Consider the following 25,259-nt stretch of genomic DNA (forward strand, 5'->3'; position numbering starts at 1 on the left):
ATATTTCTTCCTTATTTGTTTTAATTCTTCCTTTGTTTTTTCTTCTTGAAAGTCGAGACTTTCTTTCACATCGCAGTCAAAAACACGTGCGTTCGCGGCAAAATTTTTTTTCAAAAAGATTAAAAAATTATATTACAATATTTTAGTAATAAAAAACTTTTGTGAACTCAAATTGGTTTTTTTTTCAAACTTTATTAGCAAAAAAAAAAAAATATATATATATTTTTAAAGTTACCATCAAGAGGCAACTTTGAATGACTAAATAAAAAAATAATATACAGCAATCCTTTAATTTGAATATTATTTTAAATTTGAATAATGTAAAAGTCAACCATAACCCTAAATACATTTTATTAAACACTGTTCCCCAATTTGACCGCCACGATAAAAGTTGTGTCACTCAAACAAATTATGGTTTAATATAACACTTAGGACCATAGAAGTTGTTTCCAATTATTTTTAAAATCAAAATGACCGTGGCACAGCTTTTTTTTAACTTTTCTTGGCTATTTTAAAGGACTAAAATAGTAGTCGGAAATAGGAGCTACTATGGTCTGCATAAGAGTGGGGGCAACCAACCATTAGAGATGTTAAGGAAAAATAAACTATAGTTAGTTGCCTTATTTAATAATGCGTCAAAAGTGGGAGGAGCAATAAGTCTACCATCATTTTTCGGCGCTGAAATCACAATTTAAAAAAAATATCAGCTTGTATTTCTTCATTATTTTAATTGTCATTTTTTTACCAAGTAATAATCGAGTCAAACAATAAATATGAAGTTCTATTTTTTCAATTGAAAAAGAAAAACACACACACATTAGGTGTGTGTGTTTTTCTTTTTCACACACACACACACACACACACACACACACACACACACACACACACACACACACACACACACACACACACACACACACACACACACACACACACACACACACACACATATTAGGTTATTCTACTTCCTCCAAAATGTTTAACAGCTGCCAAAAGTTTATCGCTATGCTCTGAATGTTCTTCACTTCTTTTATATCTAGACCAGGTTGGTTTAAACTTGGCATGTATTGATTCACCACATTGTTCAGCATATCTTCCTAAACCGCATCTATGATACTTGACAAATGGAACTACATGGCACAAAATAATATAAATTTTCCAAGTCAAACTTAGTTTTTTACCAAAGATTAAAGCTAGCTCTTGTGTAGAGATAAACGAATTCTTTAACTTGGAGATTCTTCAATTCCAGTTTCTAAAGTGTTACCAAAGCACGCATATTTAACAGATTTGAAGTTTTTAAGACATTCAACAAAAGGAGTGAGATGATGAGTATTTTTAATGGCAAGCTCTAATTCATCAAGATTTTTAAAGATAGTATTTGAGTTGTTGCCATCCCAACCTCTACCTTGGTAACCTCTTTGAAGAATATTTTTTGATTTCAACCACTCATCAAAACCAGGCCATAGATCTAATAAAAGAGTTCCTACTAATGAAACAAATCCTATCTTAAGGTGTAGTTCTGGTGGAGCGACAAGGTACTGTATTAAATTTTTAGGATCTTCTTCTAAGTAGATAACTCTGGGATTTATTACATTCATACAATCTTTCATAAGGGCCTTTTTGAATCCAGTCTCAGCATATTTGGAGTACCAATAATCCAGGCTTTCAAGAGATCTCAATTTTTCTTACTCTGTTTTTCAGAGCCCCTCGCACCAAAGACATGCTCTCAAACCAGCATGAGATGATAAACCAAATACTGAATTAGGACATTTTAAATCAAAGGCTATATTGAATTGAACATTCTGCAAGTTTAGTTTTTCTAGAATAAGTCGTAAATTATAATTTGATTCTGGAATATTTTCTGTGATTCCAAATATCTGGCATCTTTGAACTCCACTGTTTAGAAACCTTCCAGAGTTTACATTATTATCTTCAGGATCAAATATATTTACAATAACTTTCAAGAATGAACCCCCCGAGTCTAAAGAAATACGTACAAGAGTACTAAATGGATCCATTTTTCGCTGTTCAATTATATTTAAAATGAAATTTAATGTTTCTTGGATAAATACAACATCTCTACGAAGGACAGATTCATTTGGTCCCAATAACTCAATCTAAATAACAAATATTATTTTAAATACTTTTCTTTGGTATTTTGTAATTAGTCAATACTTATATAATCTATTACCTTTTCAACTTCATAAAATTTTGAGATGGATTCTTCGATTTCATTTAGTTTTTCAAAGATATTTGATTCAATGGATGATCTTTTATCCATACCTTTTCTTAGAACTGCTATTTTTTGTTTATCATATCTTTTGTTTTATTTAGTGAGAGTTCTAAAACAATTTGCAATTCTTTTACAATTTGAAAAGATAATTGTCTGATAGATCGCCTATCAGTTTTGTTTTCAACCTTTATAGTTAGTGGTTTTCCTCTTGTTGATATATAAAAGTTGGATCCATATGCTACTTTTTCAGTTTCCATTTTTCTCTTAAGTATTCCTGCTGCAACTTGTTCAGCTTTTATATCTAAAGATTCATTTTCAATCAAATAAGGATAGCATTTTATATAAAGCTAAGGAATATATAAAGATAATCATGCATATAATATATAGCATATGTATAATGTATTATATATACTAAAATAAAAAACATAATATAGTCAAATAAAGTCAAACAAGTCATTTATAAAAAAAGAATATTAAAAATTACATATGAGATAATAAAAAAATAGAACTTTGCAGCAGCTTAAGAAAGATCTTTCTCAATCTTTGATCTATTACATTTTTTGATCTTTCTTATCTTAGTTTTAATTAACATAAAGCATAAATATTCTAACAAAAATCAACCTTTTTTCAGAACACTTTGTACAAAGTGGCGCAAAGTATTAATATTTTAAAATGGCGCAAATAATGAACTTCAAAAATGGCCAGAAGTTGAGTGTCATTGTCATATATTTAAATTTATATTAAATTTTTTGTCTGTTTAATAAAAATGATTTTCTTTTTCTTACTTTTATCATTAGATTTAAATAAAATCTTTTACGTTGTATAAAAAATAAATAATTACACACACACAAAAAAAAATTCAAACCAAAAAAAATATTTAAAAATACAAAAAATCACTTTAAAAAATTAAAAAAAGCCACGGTCATTAAATGTGCCACGGTCATTTTGAAAAACAATTGGAAACAACTTCTATGGTCCTAAGTGTTATATTAAACCATAATTTGTTTGAGTGACACAACTTTTATCCTGGCGGTCAAATTGGGGAACAGTGTAAACTTTAATTTTATTTAATATAAACTATTTTCAATTATTTGCTATAAAAAAAAAAAATCTCAAAAACGTTTAAAGTAACTCAAAGTTTTACGTGTTTTTTTTTAAAAGTAGAACCCTATATGTTACTTGGATGTGGTGATTTAATGAGGCAATATACCTTGAAAAACCTATTTTAAAAGGTCTATAAAAAAACAAACTAGCAAAAAAAAATAATTATATATTTCAGCTTTAAACAAACCGTTACCACTAGTTACCACCAAAATATGGTTATAAAAATAAATTTTATATTTATGTTTTTAATTATTTTTTTTTATTAACAAACGTTATATAACACAGCTAATCTTTTAGCTCGTTTAACACGTATACACAAAATATTAAAAGTTTTATCCAAATTATATCAATTGCTAAATTGTTAGTTCGTCATCCATTTTATTTTTAATTTATTTTTGGTCTTCATACTTCATACTTTAGTTCTTTGTCCATACACAAGATTAAACTTTTCCATCTTATCTAATTACTATAGTAGCAATCACACAAATTACCTTGGCTGGAAACTAATCTTTTAACGCAAAACACTTCCACAAGTTTGGCCGGTTGAGGCTTATTATCAATTTGAGAATCACTTCTTTTTTACTTTATCGATAGAGCGTTGTTTTCTCTCTTTGCTTATGAGAAACTCGTTGCGTACAGCTTGTGGGCGAGACTTGAGAATGTTTCTAATCTTGCGTTCGATTTCGTCTTAAAACATAAGTTAATAAAGTGTTAACTCACAGCTAAAAACCAAAATTTTTTATGTCCATTAACTTAAACTTAATAAATATTTTTAAAAATATTTGTATGAATATTCCTAGGACAAAGAAACAGTCATAAGCGTTATAAAAAAAGCATGCGAAAATCAAAAGGTTTAAATTATATTAAAACATGCATTTCAGCCAGAGAATGTTTCCATCGAGTCTTAATATGGCCTAAAATTAATGGTCCTAGCTTTAGGAATTGATTGATTTTAATTTACCGAAAATTTCACAAAAAAACAGCACCTTTAGATATTTCAATGGAGGGGTCAACCTTATCAAACAGTTTTTTATATTACAAATTAATTTATGACACGCATGCAAAATTATATGATATCGTATGTTCTTTTGAGGAACAAATTTTGAGTTTTGAACAAATTTCGCTAGAACGAATTTTGGCTTTTGTTTTTACTTATTATTCGTAAACTGCTTAAAATCTAAACTTTTAACTTATGCAAGTTTGTAAAAAATATCCGTATCCAGTTAAAAAAATCTTACGGTTAATATTTCTTAAAATTGTTTCCCGTAAAACTTTCTTACGGTAAATATTTCTTAAAACGATGTACCGTAATAAATCGTAATAAATACAAAATTGCTTCATGGATTCTTAAACAAAAAAAGAATAGACAAAATGCTGCAGACAAGTTAAAGTAATTAAGACTGAAAACTAACAGGAAAAAATTGATGGTGTTATTTTTAGTAAACGTGTATAGTTATAATATAGTAAAGTAATCTTAAAAAATTATATTTAGAAGTTATTTATTTTTTATTTCCATTTATAATCTTTAGAAGTTATAATGACAGTCTCTAATAAATCTGCCTAAAAGAAATTAAAAAATAAAAAATTTCGATTTTTTAATTTCTTTTAATTAGATTTATAGAGTTTGCGCTAAGGGTTGGGCAAAACCAGATATCCGGTCCGGTTTGCTAAAATCGGATTCGGATTTTAATAAACCGGACCGGATAACCGGTTTTGCTCACTCCTAGTGAAAACTTCCAAGTTGGAAGTTTTAACTAGACAAAACCGGATATCCGATATGTTTTTTTTTAGAGACCCCAGAAGGGCTCCAAGAAATTTTTTTTCATAATAAAAGTTAAAAAGAAAGTTACTCTTTAAGACTGCGCTATAATATTAACAAAAAATTTTTGCCGTTAGAGCTACAGATCTCAAAGAGTAAAAACAGAGGCAACTAGCCCCGGCCTCCTCTATATCATTTCAAAATAATGAAAAACCAACTATTGAAATCACTGTTAATGATAAAAAAAATAATAAAAATATTTGATTTACCTGTTATAACTTACCTGTTGTAAAAAAAAAATTAAACTAAATTTATATGCGGTAGTCTAAATTTATATATAGTAGTAGAACTCTTCATAAACAAAATGTTTCAAGTTTAATCTTCACCCTTGTTCATTAAGGTCATAATTTTTAATGCAACGTGGTCTTCATAGTTAAAATATTCCTTATAAATACTTAAGGAAAATTTTTTAGAGGAGATCAAAGTTTATGGCCTCAGAAGAACACTGAGTAGCATTTTTTTACTTTCAATTTGACTTTCAACTTACTAGCAACTTCCACAGAGCTTTCAAATTCGTAGTGTTTAAAATAATCTGCTTTTTTATAGTAAATGCGAAACACAGCACGCCGTCCTGGCTTTTCATCCACCATTTCACAGTCAGCAATGATATCAACAGGCAAAGAAATCTGAAAAAAAGCACAGTTTTTTCAATTTTTTATTAAACATTTAAAAATATAAAACAATTACTTTAATTACTATAATATGAATTATAAAATAAAACAAAGTTTCTCTTATATAATTCGATGTTGTTTTTACTATAAATATATTATAGTAAAAACAACATCGAATAGATTAGTTATCATATATTATACAAAATATATACATCAAAACGTATTGGATTTAAGCAAAAACATAAAATTCTGGTTGCCTTAGTTGTTTTACACTTTTGTTTATCTAAAACTGGGACTAACTTTTGTCTATCGATAATTTTGATTGATCTTAAAACAACTTACTGGTTTGATTTTAGTCCAGAATTTCTGTGATTTCACTTGGGAAACAGGATCAATCTCAATGTTCTGACTGTGGATACCAAGTGATACTTCAGTTGTTACTAATAATCGCTGTATAAGCAAAACTTGGTAAGACTATAAAAAAAAAAAAAAAAGTTTTTAGTGAAATCAATAAATAACAAATGATTAGACACATAGTTATTATAAAATCATAACATATTTCAGACATATTTTGGTTTGCATTGACAAGACCACATAGGTAGCCCTATGTATCAACTTTGGATTGATTAGCAGAACTAAAGAAACTGTAAAACTTGTTGCTTAGGGTGCCATGTACTACCTTTGAGATAAATATATTGCCTATGATTGAGATAAATATATTATCTACGATTGAGATAAATATATTATCTATGATTGAGATAAATATATTATTTATGATTGAGATAAATGTATTACTTATGATTGAGATGAATGTGTATTATCTATGATTGAGATGAATACATTATCTATGATTGAGCTCTAATAATTCAAAACATAACTGTAAAATATAAAACAAAAAACATAACCTAAAGATATAAAACAAAAAAACCCATTTTTATTATCATATTGTTTCGACCTATTCTTTTCAAATAGTTGTGTTCTGCAAAGCAATTTTTCATCCATTGAATCTTACCTCTTGCACAATTCATTGGTCACTTTTTCTATTTTCAAAACTAGTTCAAATTTGTTTCATCTTTAGATCGATGGCTATTATCCTTTCATTCGAAAACAGTCACCATAGTTACATACTTAACCTTAAACATAAACTTAAATATCAACTCATCTATTTGTTGTGAAATAAGGTTTAATTTCACTGATTCATCTTATATGTACTTTTGTTAAGAACTTTCACGATCACCTTTTTGTTTATTCTTAAAGGCTTCTCTTTGTTCTATAATACTTTTGATGTTAATTAAGATAAGATTTAAAAACCCTAGCACTCGACCTGTTAGCCAATTAAGCTCTCGGCCTGTTAGCCAATGTTGTTGTTATTGGTGACTATAATGCTCATCACACTGAATGGTTCACTGTAGCACTGATTCTGCTGGCTTTAAAGTTCAAGCTTTTTTTTCTTTCTCACTTCTTACTCAGATAGCCAACTTTGTGACTCAACCGCTATTAATTAACTTGTCTTGCCTTTATCCTTAGTTTGAGCTTAATTTCTCCTTGTTGAAATTTATGTGGTTCAAACCATCCTATAAAATCAGTCCATCCTATAATTACACTAAAATCATCATATAATCTCACTAAAACCTTTATTTCATATTTTTTCTAAACCAGATTCACACATTTCTACTATCTTTACACAGAATACTTTTTATTACAAACTGCAAAATTTTTCAATAATTACTTACAATTAACATAACAATAAAGCAGCATTTTGTTTCCAAAACTAGTGCAACAAGTGGTTAAATACTAGTTGTTTGGTTTTAAAAAGAAGCTTTAAATGGCTTATGTGCATGCGTACACATGTGCAAGTTAACAAAGTGATTGTTTAAGTTTTAGAAATTAAACATGTTTAATATTATAGAAGAGTGACTTTGAAACATCTTAACTTGTTTCTTTGTGCAGCAACCTTATTATATTATATATAATATATATTTATTTGATATAATATATAATATAATTATTAATTATTAATTAAAAAAAAAGTCAAGTATGTTTATATGTATGTATGTATTTCTGTATGTATGTAGATATGTATGTGTGTATATATGTATGTATGTATGCATGCATGCATGTATGATTGTATTAGGTATGTATGTATGCATAGATACACACACATACGAGTTTGCAGTATTGAGGTGCACTCGATACTGCAAACTTGTGTACAGAGTACTAAAACTTACTCGATACTGCAAACTCATGATCTCATCCTGAGCAATAGAAGTGCTTTCTTTTTTTTCTATTTCTTCAGATTTACCTGCAATAAAACATCCAACAAAAATGAAAACCAATTAAAATTGTTTATATTTATAATTTATAAAAAAATAAAAATAAAACAAACTTCTTTAATCTAATATGATTTATTTCTAAAATTATAAAATTTAAATCTAAAACTTTTTAATTAAAATAAATAATATAAAATAAAGACAAAGTTATTAAATCTGAATTGAAAATCTTTTTAAAATATATAATTTTTAATAATTTTACCGAAAAATAGTTTTTATAAATTATTTTTTATTTATTTTTATTTACTTAAAAATGGGGTCTGAAACAAAAACAACTGATTTAATGATTTATTGAAGATTTAGCATCTTTTAGGGGCAAAAAAAATTGAACTTTAATTTTTAACTTTAAAATATTAGCTATAAATAATTTTTAACTTTAAAATATTAATAAATAATTTGGAATAATTAATAACAAATAACTTTGGAATAATGTTAACCAAAGTTAAAAACTGTTAAACTAAAATTAAAATAAAAGTGAAAAGATTACTTTGGAATACATCAGTGAAAATGTTTACATTGAAACATTTTATTTGGAATGTTTACATGGAAACATTTCATTTGAAATGTTTACATGGAAACATTTCATTTGGAATGTTTATATTGAAACATTTCATTTGGAACGTTTACATGGAAACATTTCATTTGGAACATTTACATGGAAACATTTCATTTGGAATGTTTATATTGAAACATTTCATTTGGAATGTTTATATGGAAACATTTCATTTGGAATGTTTATATTGAAACATTTCATTTGGAATGATTACATGGAAACATTTCATTTGGAATGTTTATATTGAAACATTTCATTTGGAAGACTAAGAGTCATAGTGCATCTTTTAAACAACTTGGGCTGTGGAGTGATGGATATTTCAACACTTGGGGTGTGGAGTGATGATGATGTGGGCTGTGGAATGTAAAAGTAAACAGTCAAATACCTATTTGATTAGAAATTACATGGTTTCTTATTTCAAAGTAAAAATGCATCAACAATGGTGTTTACAGCATGATAATGACTTTGAACGCACTTTTAAGTTGCAAAAAATCGGTGTGCATATGTGTATATATATATATATATATACATATATATATATACATACACACAGGCACACAGTAAATTGATAAGTTGAACCCCCAAAACACTAACTTCCAGTAACATAAAATACTTTTAAATTTATCTTGAACCCTCATTAAAATTTTTTAAAAAATCACTTACTAACTTGAACCCCTCCAAACCATAAACCACAGAGACGGTCACTTAATCTTTGATCTGAGGCTTGCATAGGGAAAAAACACTGTAAAGTTTGTCTACCTGGATTTTATCACCTGCTGTCTAGCGGCAGCAAATACAGTGGGTGATAAAATCCCTATGCTCACTATAGGTCAATCAAAGTCAATATGCTTTAAAGTAGTAAAACACTTACTTTGCAGATACAGAAATCAAAATAAAACTCGGATGGATAGCATACTGTTTAGTGAGTGGACACGAGTGATAAATAAATAGAAACAAAAAGAGAAGAAAAAAGCATTAGTTTTTTTTTTTTTTTTTTTGTATTTCACCTCCCTAAGGCCAAGAAGGCCACTACATATGAGGAGGCTACTAGTGGTTATAACCCTCTCTCAACTCTATAACTCCGAAACACAAACCTTGACGAACAAGGACGCTGCGTGGAGAAACAAGTTGAGCACGGTACTACCAGGGACGTGGTGGGAATCGAACTCGGAACCTCTAGCTTATGAAGCGAGCGCTCTTCCACTACACCACTACCGCAGTTATCTTAGATAACTGCCCAGCATGCATTGCAATGCATCACCTAATCTGCATTCAGCACATCTGACATTCAATAATCAAAAATCTGCAGAATATATCTTTAAACCACCAAATCACCACATCTAAAATCTGACCAATGGATCGAGGAGTTATACACTCTTTGGGATTTTATTATAGAAAAGACTGGCTGTAGCTATCCATGTTCTGTTTTTTTCAATTTTAAACGCAATGAAAATGCATGATCTTGTGTGACAAAAATTAAAAACCTCCAACATAATTAAATGTTTTGTGAAAGCAGATATTTTAGAAAATCACCAGAAATCTGCACAGTTGGATGAAGATAAAAATACCTTCAAAGATCTTAAAAATCAAAACAAAAAACTTGACAACTTTTACTTTACAGGTACAAGAGCTAAAGATGTCATTTCTGCAAGATAAACGGCATAGGTAGTATTATTATTATAACTTTGTTAATTTTTAAGCTAGAAAAGTGAATTTTTTTTTAAAGATTTGTTATTAAATTCTCTACAAAATGACATGATTTATTTAATGTAAATAGTCTCCATTATTTTTTGACATACGATATAAGCGATTGGTTCAATGATAATTTTCCTGCTTTTATTGTCAATAAAAGCAGGAAAATTATCATGACACCATTGTTGAGTTAAATGATGCGTATGTGAGGTTGCTCCATCTTGTTGAAATGTCCAATCGTCACCAAACATCTTGTTTCCATATTTCAAGGCCACTGGCAACACTTTTTTTATATACCAGTCATGATTTACTGTATCTTTGTTCAAAATAACCAGTGGTGTAACACCTTTTGAACAAGCTCCCAAACCAAATCATTACCTTTTGAGGGAAATTTTTGTTTCTGTTTAATACCACCATCTTTATCAGCTTCATTACGATTAGTGGACCATATGCGATCATTTTGAGCATTGTGCATACCATTTAAATCAAAAATTTTTTTATCTGAAAACAGAATTTTCAGTGTTTGTTCTTTTCGAAAATGATTTCTTATCCACACAGTGTTATAAAATGGGTTCTAACCTTGACTTTCTGACCCGAGAAAACCCTTTTGTGGAATGATAGCCCACACTATGGGGATCACTTGGATATAAGTATTAAAATCAGATTACAACGTCCTGGCAAGTTATTGACAGGACCGTACCGAACGACAAAGACGTGGGGGCGGTGAAAATGAAAAAAACAAATTTTACCGACAAGATTTTTTTTTTTTTTTTTTTTAGAAGCCAAATTTCAGTTTTAACCGACATAAACCATAATTTTCGAGTTTTCCGTCAAAAACCCACAGAATATAGTACAAAATATAGGTTATTCCAATAAATATGAACTAGGGAAACAAAAAGACATATTCTGAGAGTTTATCGTGTATCTAAAATGAAAATTATGCTTTAAAATAAATATTTAGGTTCCTCATCAGCTAGAAAACTATTTCCTCCAAACCCATCAATTAGTATAAAAGAACTTGTTCAAGTTCAGACAAACACAGGGCTTTCAAACAATGGCATCAAGAGACTAGCTGCTACAATTAATCAGTCAACTTCACAACATATTGTTGAGAAAAACTATGCTGTAAAATTTGATGCAGTTAGTAAGCAGCTTTCTCACCATTTCACGAGTTCATTGATTAAAGATCATGCTGGATGTGGAAGGACTGTCATTCATTGCAAGGACTTCAAAGAGCTTAAAAATGAACTCATTTCTATGAGAAGCACATCAAACAATCATATTGTGAAAGTTGGAATTGACGGTGGGGGAGGATTCCTGAAAGTAAGCCTTGGAATTATTGAATTAAATCGTGAACCTAACACTCCCCTAGCAAAACTCAATTGCACAAACAAGTTTTTCAAGGACAATGGAGTTAAGCGGCAACTTATTATTGCTGTCTCTGAGGACCTGCAAGAAAACTACTCAAATGTGTCTCAAATTTTCGAATTGATCAATATGAGAGACCAAGATTTTGTTTTGTCCTGTGACCTAAAACTGGCAAATATAATTTGTGGTCTCCAAGCACACTCAAGTGCACACCCCTGCACCTGGTGTGAGTCAAGTGCAAAGGACCTTTTAAATCAAGGAAAATTAAGAACTTTCCAATCTCTTGATCAGAATGTCTCACTTTTCAATGCAGCAGGATCAAACATCAAAAGAGCTCGTGATTACATGAATGTTGTTCATTCTCCTGTATTTGATCTTGCTGGTGGCACATTAGCTTTGGACTTCATACCGCCAATGGAGTTGCATCTCCTTATTGGTGTTTTCAATCATCTCTTTGCTGCCCTACTAAAAGTTTTCCCTCAAGGAACTCTTTGGACTGATTCACTGCACATTAAACAACAGCCTTATCATGGAGGGCATTTTGCAGGAAATGAGTGCAGGAAGCTGCTAAAAAAAATATTGATCTTCAATCTATTGTCGAGAAACACTCATGCTATGCTGCAATACCATTAGTTGATGTATTTCAAAAATTCAATCCAGTAGTGTCTGCCTGTTTTGGATGCGTTCTTGATCCAAGTTATGTACAAAAAATTGAAGCTTTCAGAGTGGCTTATGTGGCACTGCAAAATGTTTCTGTGACACCCAAGTTTCATGCTGTATTTTTTCATGTGAAAGATTTCATTGACAAACACGGCCAAGCTCTCGGACTTTACTCAGAACAAGCAACAGAGGCAATGCATCACAACTTTCAAGTGCATTGGCAAAGGTACAAACGACCTAAACATCATCCTGAATACAGTAAAAAGTTGCAATGCTGCCTTGTGGACTTTAATAGTAAACATTGCTTGTGAAAAGAGCCATTTTAGAATGATTTTTTCTTGTATTAGAATATTTATTTTAAAACATAATTTTCATTTTAGATACACGATAAACTCTCAGAATATGTCTTTTTGTTTCCCTAGTTCATATTTATTGGAATAACCTATATTTTGTACTATATTCTGTCGGTTTTTGACGGAAAACTCGAAAATTATGGTTTATGTCGGTTAAAACTGAAATTTGGCTTCTAAAAAAAAAAAAAAAAAAAAAAAATCTTGTCGGTAAAATTTGTTTTTTTCATTTTCACCGCCCCCACGTCTTTGTCGTTCGGTACGGTCCTGTCAATAACTTGCCAGGACGTTGTAATCTGATTTTAATACTTATATCCAAGTGATCCCCATAGTGTGGGCTATCATTCCACAAAAGGGTTTTCTCGGGTCAGAAAGTCAAGGTTAGAACCCATTTTATAACACTGTGTCCAATTTGCAAATTTAATTCTTTTGACTTTTTGACCATTTGTAAGCAGTGGTTCAACTCTGTGTTTGTATGCCTGCAAATTGAGATCCATTTGAAGTATTCTTTGAACTGGTTCTGGAGATATTGAGTTCATTAGCTAATTTTCGAGATGAAATCTTCTTTTTACGTTTCAGACGACTTCTGATTTTTTGAATGTTTGCATTTGTTCGAACTGATCTTGGACCACCTGATGGACATTTCAAGCTGATAGAGCCTGTCTCTCTTATCATTTGACACCACCAATTTATTCTACGAAACCCAATGACACCCTTAATATAAGCAAATATTTTTGATGAACCATCACCATTTTGGTATTTTGAAAGTACAAGCTTTTGCAAATCTTTAGATTTCATTATCTACAAATAAAATTAAAAACCATAAAACAAAGCCATCAAGACAGATTTATAGAGAATTTAATAATAAATCTTTTAAAAAAAAAATTCACTGTTCTAGCTAAATAAATAACAAAGTTATAATAAAAATACTACCTATGCCATTTATCTTGGGCCACCCGTTAGAAAAAGTAAAGAATGCAGCAAATGGAAATCATGGTGATAATGAAAAAGATAATGATGTTAATGTTGTGATCAATCCAGTTTGTCTCAAAGTTAGTGAGATTTAAGAAGGATTGCAAATATTGATGCCTATATGCCTTTAAGTCTTTGTGTTGAGATATTCAGCAAAAACTCAATGCACTCTAAATTTTAATTGATAGAGATTTTTAAGACAGAGGGACTTAAGAATAATTTTTAAAACTCCTTGGAAGTACAAGTTATTGGTAGTTTACAATATACTTTTATATATATATATAAATATAAATTTATATCATATATACATATATATATATATATCATATATAGATATATATATCATATACATATATTTCATATATATATCATATACATATATTATATATATATTTCATATATTATATATATATATTTCATATATTATATATATATATATATTTTTTTTTTTTTATAATGAATCTAATATTTTTATTTCATAATACTGTAAAATAAGGAAGTTATTTGATAAAAACTAAAAAAGATAAAATTCAATATTAATTCAAAATTAAAGTTAGTCAATAACTACATAGTAATCGATAATTTGTGGCAAAAAGTAACCAATCAAGTGTTTACTTGTAATATTTAGTATAATTAATAAAATAATGATCTACAATACTACTTCCTTTTTAAATTCCTTTCTATTTCTATAAAAAGAATACCATTTCTAAAACGCCATTTCTCTCTTCTAATATGCTAATACTAATTTTATCTACTGCAAACTGATATAAAAAATAAAAAACCATCACTGTCAACAAAATGCCAAACAAAAACTACAGAGAAGAAGATGTTGAAAATGCTTTGAAGCACCACCGAGATAAAGGTATATCATTAAGAAAGCATGCACTCAGTTTTAGTAAATGACAGGGGTCTTGACCTCAACTAAAAATGGGGTTTTTTACAAACTTGGCCCTGACCCTGGCAAAATTATAACATTTAGCAGGGGTTGATAGTGGGGGCTAGGAAAAATTTATAATACTTTATATATTATAAATTTATGCATACATTAACTATTTATTAAATACTGACATGAATTTATATATTTTTTTAAACTAACTCACAAGAAACTACTATCAAGCTATGAGTTACTAGAAAACAAAGGACGAATCAAAGGAATAAATTTTATTTAATAATATATATTTTTAAATCTAATTCTCTCCTAACATGGCTGCAAGCAACCAATAATAAGTTGGGAGTTTAGAAAAAAATAAAGAAAAAAAATAAAGAAAAAGAATTAAAAAGCAAGGAAACAAGAAGACATAAAAAGTTGCAGGTTGAGTGAGTCAGGAAAATATAAAGATGGATGAGTTTTGAGATTTTGTTGAGATGCGAGGAAATAAACTCGATAAATAAAAATTTGTATAGCATTGACAAACAGATATAGTAAAAGGATGTGACTTTGCTGAATAATAAGCCATGTGAGAACAAGTTTTGGTTGATTGAACTAATAGCTGTATAATAAATAAATGATTATAGCTCCTTTGAGCAGCAACCATGACATTATTTGTAGAAAAAAGAAAGAGATGATGCTTACAATGATGGGGGAGTGGCTCAACCTTGGCAGATAAGCAGTTCAAAATACATTTAGAATGCGCTTTTGGACCTTGTCTGAGAGTGAGAGGGTTATTTTATTTTTATTTTTTATCATTATCAATAATTTTATTAATAATAATAACAATAATTATTAAACTATTTATTTTAAACTATATAAAAAGTTAAATAATGATAATTATTATTATTCAGTATAAGAATATCAACAATATTGCAAAAGTTTTAAACAGTAAAGTGTAAATGCATTAAATAACCGAGTTTTATTGGAGTTGAAATCCACAAATCACTACTTGCCCCAAGCTGTTACAGAAGAGAAATCAGATTAAAGATTAGCTGCTTGTTCTAAGCAGCTAATATACAATACAGCAAAGATAGAGCCTTGCAGTACTCCAAAAGTTACTGAAAATGAAGAAGAGTGTAGGCCTTTGAGAATGAATTTATGATTTAATAATTGTAAAACTTTTATATGAAGAAACTAATACTAAGGAAGACTAACCAAAGGATAGTTGGAGAAACCATTTATTTAGCACTTAGTAATAGTTTAATGAGGACTGAAGAGAATTCTGGAGAAAACATTTGTAAGACTATGATGGAAATGTTGTCTAAACCACAAGTCATAAAGATTGAAATTGAAAATTTACTTAAGCATCAGAAGCCAAGGTGATTTGGATATCTAACAATGAGTACATTTTTAATGGACTGGAAATCAAATTAATGGAAAAGTTTTTTGCAAATAATTCAGCCTTATTATGAGGAGAACTAATAAAATCAGACGTGCGAATTAGAGATGGAATGTTAGACTTACTTCAGTTAATGTTAAATGAACAATGTTGAAGATTTTCAAAAGTCTCGAAAAACCTAACATCTGATAGAAGATACAAGATTTAGTAAACTGAGAGTAACATGGTTTAGCATCAGACAGGACCTTTTTACATTACCTTCTTGGAATAATAAGAATACATTTGTTCCCAATAGAGACGTTCTTATAAAAAAGACAAAAAAAATGTTACCATTTTACATATTACATAATACATCATACATATTACCATTTAATATAGTAACTACACAAAAAAGTAAAAAACATGGAGTAGAATGAGGCTTGAATGAGAACATATCTATAAAAGATAAATCCCTCTAAAGAGAAGGAATAATAGCTTCTATAACTGCTTGGATCCAGGAGGATCTAAGATCCAGGAGGTTAGGATTCCGAGAGGTTAGGTATGAGGCGCATGTATGCGTATATAATATGAATATATATGGATATAAACATATATGTTTGCTATTTATTTAGATGCTGGCATAAAGTATCTGTTCACATTTGTATAAAATTTAGTATTTATATAGCGTAGTATTTGCAGAAAGAGAAGATGACGATCAGATAGATGTTTGTTGGAAGGTTTGACTCTAACAAGACAAGAAAAGAAGGCATTATCTTAGACAAAGATTAGAAAAAATGTTGTATCAAACAACATTTTTCAGAGAGGATTAAAGTGGTTTGGGTATCAGCATGTAGAGATGTAGCAACTTCAGGAGAAAATGGTAGAATTAAGAAAATTTGGAGAGAGTGCATTACATATGATATAAACTTTAATTAGTAACACTTTAATTAAAGAAAAAAAAATGTTTTTAAAAAACTTTGTACAATTAATTTTATAAACAACAACGAAAACGATTTTTTTAATAAACTTTTTGATAAATCCATAAATTTAGCAGTCGAAAACATAACAAAGTTATCTTTTTTTTTTCTTTTTTTGTTATGCTGTGTAAACTTTCTAATAAAAATTGTTTACACTAGGCTAAACGCTTTCAAATAAAGTTTTAAAACACCTTTAAATAAATTATCATAGAATATTAAAAAAAATTTTTATTTCAAAAGTATTTTTTAATGATGAATGTAATATTTTTAAAACAATTTGTATTCTTAATTTAATAAACAATGGTGACAACAAATTTGTTTTAATAAACTTTTTTTATAAATACTTTTTGATAATTTAAATAAACTCAGTTTTTTATTAAACGATAATTAGATTTTTTTTATTTAAAAGAGTTCGCCTAATATTATAAAAACATAAGCAGAGCTCATCGCATTTGTTTTTAAAAGGTTAAACTGTATTAGGATAATTTTTAAAAAATCTTGAATTAAAATTATTTACTTTTTTATTTGTTCATGTATTCTTTTTTTGATTGATATATAAAAATATATAAATAAATAAAAGATAATCATATAATTATTTTAATTTAAACATTAAAAAAGTAAGAAAAAAATATTTAATTGCTATTCTCCTAATATAAACAAAATCAGTTGGAAACTCGTTAAACCAACGACGAGTTGGTCAACTTCAATGTAATTGCAAAACATAAATAAAAATAATTATTTTTAATTATGAACTCTAATAAAAATTTTTTATTAGAGTTTAAGTTTTTCAGATTTATATTAGTTGATTTTTTTTTAGAGTTATAGGTTTTAATTTTTTTTTTAATTTCTCTTATGTTAAGACTTCTTTCTTTTTTATATAGTTTAGCCTGTTTAAATTTTTTCTTCCTTTGTCGGTTATTTTCAGCACTTTTTTAATTATCTAAAAAGCCATGGTCAAGCTTTCAAAAAAAAAAACAATCACGTGCGTGGTCAAGATTGGAATGCGATCGCGCGCCTTTCCTGTCCACAACTGATATATATATATATATATATATATATATATATATATATATATATATATATGCGTATGTGTGTGATTGTGTGGGTTATTAATAAAATATAAAATATAAAAATGTTAACAAATACCTTTCACTTTTACATCTTTTTAAGTTAAACTCTTTAACTTTTTAAAAACTTTTTAAGTTAAAAGTTAAAAGATAAAGCTCATCTTATATTGGGGAGGCTAAATGCAAATTTCATTACTGCTATTTTGGTATAAGTGTGAAGCAGTTGCAAAAACTGACATGAGTACAAACTAGCATAAGTGCACCTAAAGAATCTGCCAACACTGGGATGGATAGATGCAAATCTTAATAAATGTAAAGCAGTTGGCAAACATAAAAATGCGATTCTATTTAATTTAGTCGAATTATCGTCAATTTCTTTGTATTTTTGTTGTTACTGATGAAGATTTGCACCTATGCCCATGTTTGCAAATTCTTTTGGTGCACTTATGCCAGTTTTTGCAAATGAACTTGTGAATATTCGCACTTATGCAAGTTCGCACTTATGCTAGTTTGCACTAGTGCCAGTTTGCATTTATGCAGATTCGCAGTTCTAAAATTTGCATTTAAAGACTCATCCCTTTATATAGACATAAAAACAGATAAAAAACAAACAATATTTTACTTTCACGAATTTGATTATCTTTCACAAACAAAAACCTTTTTGTCCCCATACTTCCTAACGTGGCTTCTAAGTCAACTGCCACTCCTTCTTCATCCTGTTTCTCTAGATGATATCCTTTACCTAAATTTAATTAATCAATTTATTTTTGAAGTATGTTCAATCTGGTGAGCTCATCCATTAAAAAACAAAAAAAAAACAAAATAAAAAACAAACAAAAAATAACGAACCACTTTTTTTTATTGCTCTTTTTTTAATAAGCTTTCCAAAAACTGATTTCATTTTCACGTCAGCATTTTCCACTTTTATTATAGAATGACCACCAGCTGGTTCATAGCTTTGGGAACAAACAAAAAATTAACAAAAATTGCAAAAAATATTAAAATTTCCATATACAATGTTGCCCTTAAGGGCAAACTACACTGATGGTTGAAGGAGAGAATTATATTAGTGCCCTAAAAAGTTCGTCTTTTATCAAAATTTCAACCTGGGTAGTAAAAACATGATTGTATAAAAAACTTTTTTAAAAAAACTTTTTTAAAAACAAATTTTGAAAAATCAAAAATCTTTAAAAAATTGAACTTTGATTTTTCTTAAAGGGATCCCAAACCTCTGAGACATGTTTATTCATATAAAAAAAAACGATTAAAAAAAAAGATTGGGATAAAATTTTTTTGATTAAAACAAAAGAATGAATGCATACCAAAAATAACTTTTTCATTTTAATCAAAGCTCGCCTTCTCCGTTTTGTTGTAGGCCAAAAAGTCAGCATAATAATCGCCACAATCTACAGGCTTGATAATTTATTCAAGCAAGTTTTATTCCTAAGAGTTTTAGTACATGACATCATTGACTTTTTTGTTTGTTTATATAATCGATCTCATACACAAACAAAAAAAATCAATGACTTTGACTGAAATAAAAAAGTTTTAATCAAAAAAATTTAGCTCAAACATTTTTTTTATTATTCTCTTTAATATGAACACAACATGACTCAGAGGTTTGGGATCCCTTTAAAAAAAACTGATTCATTAAAAAAAAAAAAAAAAAAAAATTAAAGTTTAGACTAAAAATGAGTAATCTATAATTCTTTTACATTCAAATTAATTTTTTTCCTTCTAAATCAGTGTTTAAGTATAAAAAATTCGAAATTAGTTAACACACACACAAAAAAAGACTTTTAAGTTCATTTTGAGCTATTCTACTCTTTTAAAGTCATTTTCCATACCTTCGTATAAAATTTTTAGTGTTATTTGTTTATTTTTAGTGTTGAATCTCATTTTGAATATTAAAGTTAAAATGTGGTCTTCGATTTATTTATGTAAACACATTTTTTTAAATACCCTCAATGAAAAAAAGGTGCAATTAAATCTGGCTAAAAACTACTTCATTCTCAAAACTTCATTGTCAGAAGCACAGTGGACAAACATTTAAGTTATAATGTTTTATACAAATCTAAAAAAATTTGATTCAATTAAATTCTCCAATTTTTTTTTAATGCTTAACTAAATTTAACTATATTAAATAAAGAAATTATAGATTACTCTAATTTTTTTTTTGCACCACTGCACAGAGGGCCAGGTAGTGGACTAAAGTAAAAAACATATATTCTAAAAAAACACATTTTTATATCCTATTTCATAGCTTAAACATTCAGCTTTTATAAAATGTTTATATTTTTGTATAATTATAATGCCGTTTGCTTCTAAACTGTAAAATAAAAAGCTTTTTAGAGCGTATTAGTCTGCTTTAATCATTGCTTGGGACTTTAGCATATTCTCCCATATTCAGCAGTTTTGTTTATTAACAAAGTCATTTAAGGCATAATTAATTTTTGAATAAAATTAAGTATTGCCTTTCAAATCTATTGCAACACTAATTTGCATGCAAGTTATGTCAAATAAAAACGATTTCAAATGATTGTGTATGAAGTACTTTTTTCAGTTAAAATTTGACTTTTTATAAAAAATATTTTAAGCTAATCCTAATATTTTGAATTCGGTTGTAAACAATAAGAACTTAATTGCAAATAATAACTTATCTAATTTCATAAAGCATCTTAGACAAAGATGGCATATATGCAACAGCTCTAAAATTCCATTTGAAAAGAATAACAAACAATGACTATAAAATGAACCGGTTCAATGTGTAATTTGTAATAAAAGTATTCTTCTAACTGCTTTCATTGATAAAGATAACTCTGCTCTTATTTAACTGTAGTATCTGGCAGACCCCAGGTGAATTTTGATTTTTTACTTCAAATAGTAAAACAAAGAAAAAATGATTGGCGCCATTAGTTGCATCTTTTTCATCTTCAGTGCAATTGTTTACATCAGGCTTTAGTTTGCATCAAGATATAAAGAAAAAGAAGCTAAAGCTGTTTTACAATTATCAGAATAAATTAGTCTTGGTTTTAAAAATAAATTTAAACCAAAACTTTCATTATTATTATATCCACAAAAAGACGCTTTAGGTTCTTTTTTTTATAAGTTATGTAATAGTTTCATGAAATATAAAATAGAGCCCTGGAACTGCATAAAAATATCTAAAATTAGTAATCAGGTATGTGTTTAATTTTTTAAATGCATAAAATAATTTTCAATTAGACTGCCAAATTATTATTAGTCTAGTTTATAACTTTTATGTTTTAAGAAACTTAATCTAGCAACTATGCAAAATGAACCGTTGCCAGGCATTTCAAGTGTCACTATCAACCAAAAAATCCATAGTATCCACGACTACCACGTACCACGAATACCACGACTTTTGTAGTATAAAAATACTCAATTATGGAAGTAATCCAATAAAATTATTACTTTTGTCCAGTTCATATTTTTATAGTTAATAAAATATGTAGTTGCTAAGCAATTTAGGTATCGATAACAACCCAAAATTAAAACTGATGTCACAATTGAAACTGCAATCCTCAAATTAGTAAACGGTGCAAAAATGGTCCTTAAATCTTTTTTTTATGACGAGTTATTAGTTTTGTCCAGTAAAAGTGAATTCTGGCCCACTGTGCAGCATGAAAAAGCACACCATCATCATTACACTGTATATATTTAAACTCAGACATCATTGAGGTATATAAAATGTACTAAGTGTTTAATGTTGCATTACTTTTCAGTGAAAACCAATCACATTCCACTATTACTTCACATGTTTTGTTTTGTTCAAATAATTTACATAGTAAGTTCTTTTTATGTTATTCAACTTCCCAAGGTCAAGGGGCTGCTAATATGATTTTTATTTATTATTAGAATTAGATAAGTTTCTATAAACTTAGTACAATAACATTTTTTTTAAGTCTTTTCTGTATTCAATTTTTTTTTTAATTGAATTTAGAATTTGTGACATTTTTTGTTACCATTAACATAGTTTTGAAATAAATAAAAAATTTTAAAGTTGTTTTAAAATAAATAAAAAATTCAGTTGTTTTGTAAGGCGAATATACTTTTAAACATTTAAGGTCAATTTAAAAGACATATTTTCAAAGATGTAAATAATAATTCTTTATTTTTTTCAAATACATAATAACTTAATGTATACTGTCATAAAAATATAAAACAAATGCTTTAAAAACATGTCAGAATTCTTCAAATTATCATTTTAATTTTATAATTATATTATTTATATATTAATTTAATTATATTATTTATATTTATATATTAATTTAATTATTTTAAATTAGCTTAATGAAAAGCTCAACACAAAAACTTTTAAAAGTTTTTTTGTTCTTTTTATATCATTAATTTTGAAAAAGATCAATATTTGAAAAATAAATAAATATAAATATAAAAAACATTGCAAATGATGTTAAAATTAAAAGAATATTTCATCTATCAGTAAAGTAACCATCACAACTGTCACTAAGGTAAATCCCAACATAATCACAAAAATTTTGAAAATCAAATGCAAATCTTAAAACCTAGCTAACCTCACATAATAAAACAAAACTACAGTCAAATATCTCAGGGTATAATAATGTAAAAGACTCAAAACAAAGGGATGTATTTAGATGATGGTCAGTACTTTAAAACTAAATTCAAGATGCTACATTTTTTATATTTACAAATAACCAAGAGAAAAAAGATCCCCTTTTAATGTAAATTATCAAAAATCCACTAAAAAGATAACGTCTTTATAAATGCCAACACACAAAAAAACAATTATAACATAAAACAATCATAACAAAAAACAACCAGAACAGTTCTTCATAATCTCTAGTGTAATAGGTGTAATAAGACAAGACATGTAAAAAAGACAAGACATGTAAAAAAAACTAGTGTTTTCTTTTTTACATGTCTTGTCTCATTTTTATCTTTTAAATTAGTCTTAAATAAATAATATTTAAAAATATAAATTTATTATATAATATTATATTATTATTATAATCTATAGATGTCTTTTTATTTTATATATGTGCTTATACATATATATATTATATATATATATATATATATATATATATATATATATATATATATATATATATATATATATATATATATATATATATATATAGATCTATAGTTTGTTGTCTTTGGGAAGAGCGGAAGGAAAAAAGTGATTCTTACGCCAACACATACCCCACTTTTAATTACTTTTGACTTTCGTCCAACATTTTTGTGTTGGACGAAAGTAAAAACCATTAATTTAATTACAAATTACTCGTTTTTTAAAAAAACCACAAAAACGCAAATTTAATTGACCAGAATGTTTTAAAAACATTCTGAATGTTTTTAATAATATACACAATGTTTTTAATTTTATTTTTTTTAATAACATGTTTTTTTTTAAATTTTTTTTTACTGTAAATCATGCGCGGAGTGTTGCTACATCGACTATCTTATAGCCTGACTCGCAAGGGAGTGCTGCTACATCGACTGACAAATAGCCTGACTCGCAAGGGAGTGCTGCTTCATCGACTGACAAATAGCCTGACCCACAAGGGAGTGTTGCTACATCGACTGAGGGTTTGGTTGGGGCAGGCAGTCTATCAATAAAAAAAAAATAATTCCGGTCTTGCATTTTAATTTTTACTTTTTGTCAACAAAATATGGAAAAAACTTTCGGACAACATCTACGGGTTGTATATATATATATATATATATATATATATATATATATATATATATATATATATATATATATATATATATATATATATATATATATATATATATATATATATATATATCATATATATATATATATATATATATATATATATATATATATATATATATATATATATATATATATATATATATATATATATATATATATATATATATATATATATATATATATATATATATATATATATATATATATATATATATATATAATGTATATATATATATATTAGGGGTATGACTAAAAAGCACATTTCATTTTTTCGGAAATTGCATAGAGGCAAAAGATGAACTTTTATTTGTATTAACTTTAAAGAATAATACTTTTTTCCAAATCGAAAAAAAAACTCCCCCACCAGCGCAGATGAAAATTTGATCCCAGCTGTCTAAAAATGCAAAAAATTCAAGCTTTTGCATTTATAGTAAGGACAGGGTTACTTGACAAAATTTTAAAAATACTATGAAAGTTATTTTTGTAGCCTGATTTATCTACTTTTAGATTATGTTTTGTTTTTTGGTAAAAATGATGGGATCTTAAACATTTGCAATCATGCATATATTCGAGAGGTTGGGAGGGGATCTTTTGAAATTTGTTTTTTATGTACTTTATATATATAAAACATTTTTTTAATTGTTTTATTTAAAGAAAGACTATTTTAAGGTTTTTATCCAAGATTTTTTATTAGTTATTTTAAATTTTACACAATGATAAGATACAAACATTAGGCTTGCTTCTATGTCTTCTTTTATTTCTAAACATTTCAAAAAAGAATTTTGTGAAATTTTTTATATTTTTTTGTAAATAAAAATGTCAACAAGCAATTGTTAAAACAAAATATGTAATATGTAATATTCTGAAGTTTTTCATGTTGGAAAAAGAGTTGAAATTAGGTATAACACATTACACATAAAACATAACCAGTAACACTTGCTTATTAAGAAAATTGTACTACAGAGGTTATCCAATGTGTTAAGTTTCCAAACACCTCTACAATTAATATAGCTTCATGTCTATTTTTTTATGGCTTAATGTTTTGAAATAGGAGGCTGTCACTTCACCTAATAAAGGGCGCATGGTAAAAAAATTTACCACGCGCCCTTTATTAGGTGAAGAAAATACTGACTAACATATTAGATGTTTACTAAATTATAGTAAAATGCTTATAAATTTACAATTCAGTTCAAATTTGAATTGACTTAATAATATAGTAATATGTTATGATAAAAATATCAATATATAAATGTTTTTAGTTCCAATATATTTAATGAATTCTTTCAAGTTTGATATGCCATTTAGAGACATAAATGCTAACTTAAAAAAGAATAGAAAGAATTTAAACCAAAAAAAAAACCATAAAGGCAAAAATGTGGTTTTAAAAAAAGGAAGATTTATTTGATGAAAAATAACAAAACTCATCATCTTGAAAGATAAAACACAAGTTTTAAAAAGTAGACAAGAAGACGTAAATTTTCTCAATAATAAAAAAAAAATTGCATATTCAAAAGATGTCTTTTGA

The 25,259-nt window shown here is 27.5% G+C and overlaps 1 protein-coding gene across 2 annotated transcripts in view; it reads right to left on the reverse strand.

Moving 5' to 3' along the window:
- Positions 1-3,488: 3,488 nt before the first annotated feature.
- LOC100214433 (target of rapamycin complex 2 subunit MAPKAP1) overlaps positions 3,489-25,259 on the reverse strand; it is an 80,793-nt gene continuing 59,022 nt past the window's right edge. For both annotated transcript variants that reach the window (XM_065800929.1, XM_065800928.1), the window contains exons 13-18: positions 18,835-18,941; positions 18,608-18,727; positions 7,996-8,069; positions 6,110-6,241; positions 5,644-5,782; positions 3,489-4,024 (exon numbers count right to left, since the gene is read on the reverse strand). In XM_065800929.1, the coding sequence (XP_065657001.1) occupies positions 3,906-4,024; positions 5,644-5,782; positions 6,110-6,241; positions 7,996-8,069; positions 18,608-18,727; positions 18,835-18,941 (691 nt within the window). In that variant the 3' untranslated portion in view covers positions 3,489-3,905. The remainder of the gene's footprint in view (positions 4,025-5,643; positions 5,783-6,109; positions 6,242-7,995; positions 8,070-18,607; positions 18,728-18,834; positions 18,942-25,259) is intronic.

This window comes from Hydra vulgaris, chromosome 07 (genome assembly GCF_038396675.1).
Source record: "Hydra vulgaris chromosome 07, alternate assembly HydraT2T_AEP".
In the NCBI taxonomy this organism is placed as follows: domain Eukaryota; kingdom Metazoa; phylum Cnidaria; class Hydrozoa; order Anthoathecata; family Hydridae; genus Hydra; species Hydra vulgaris.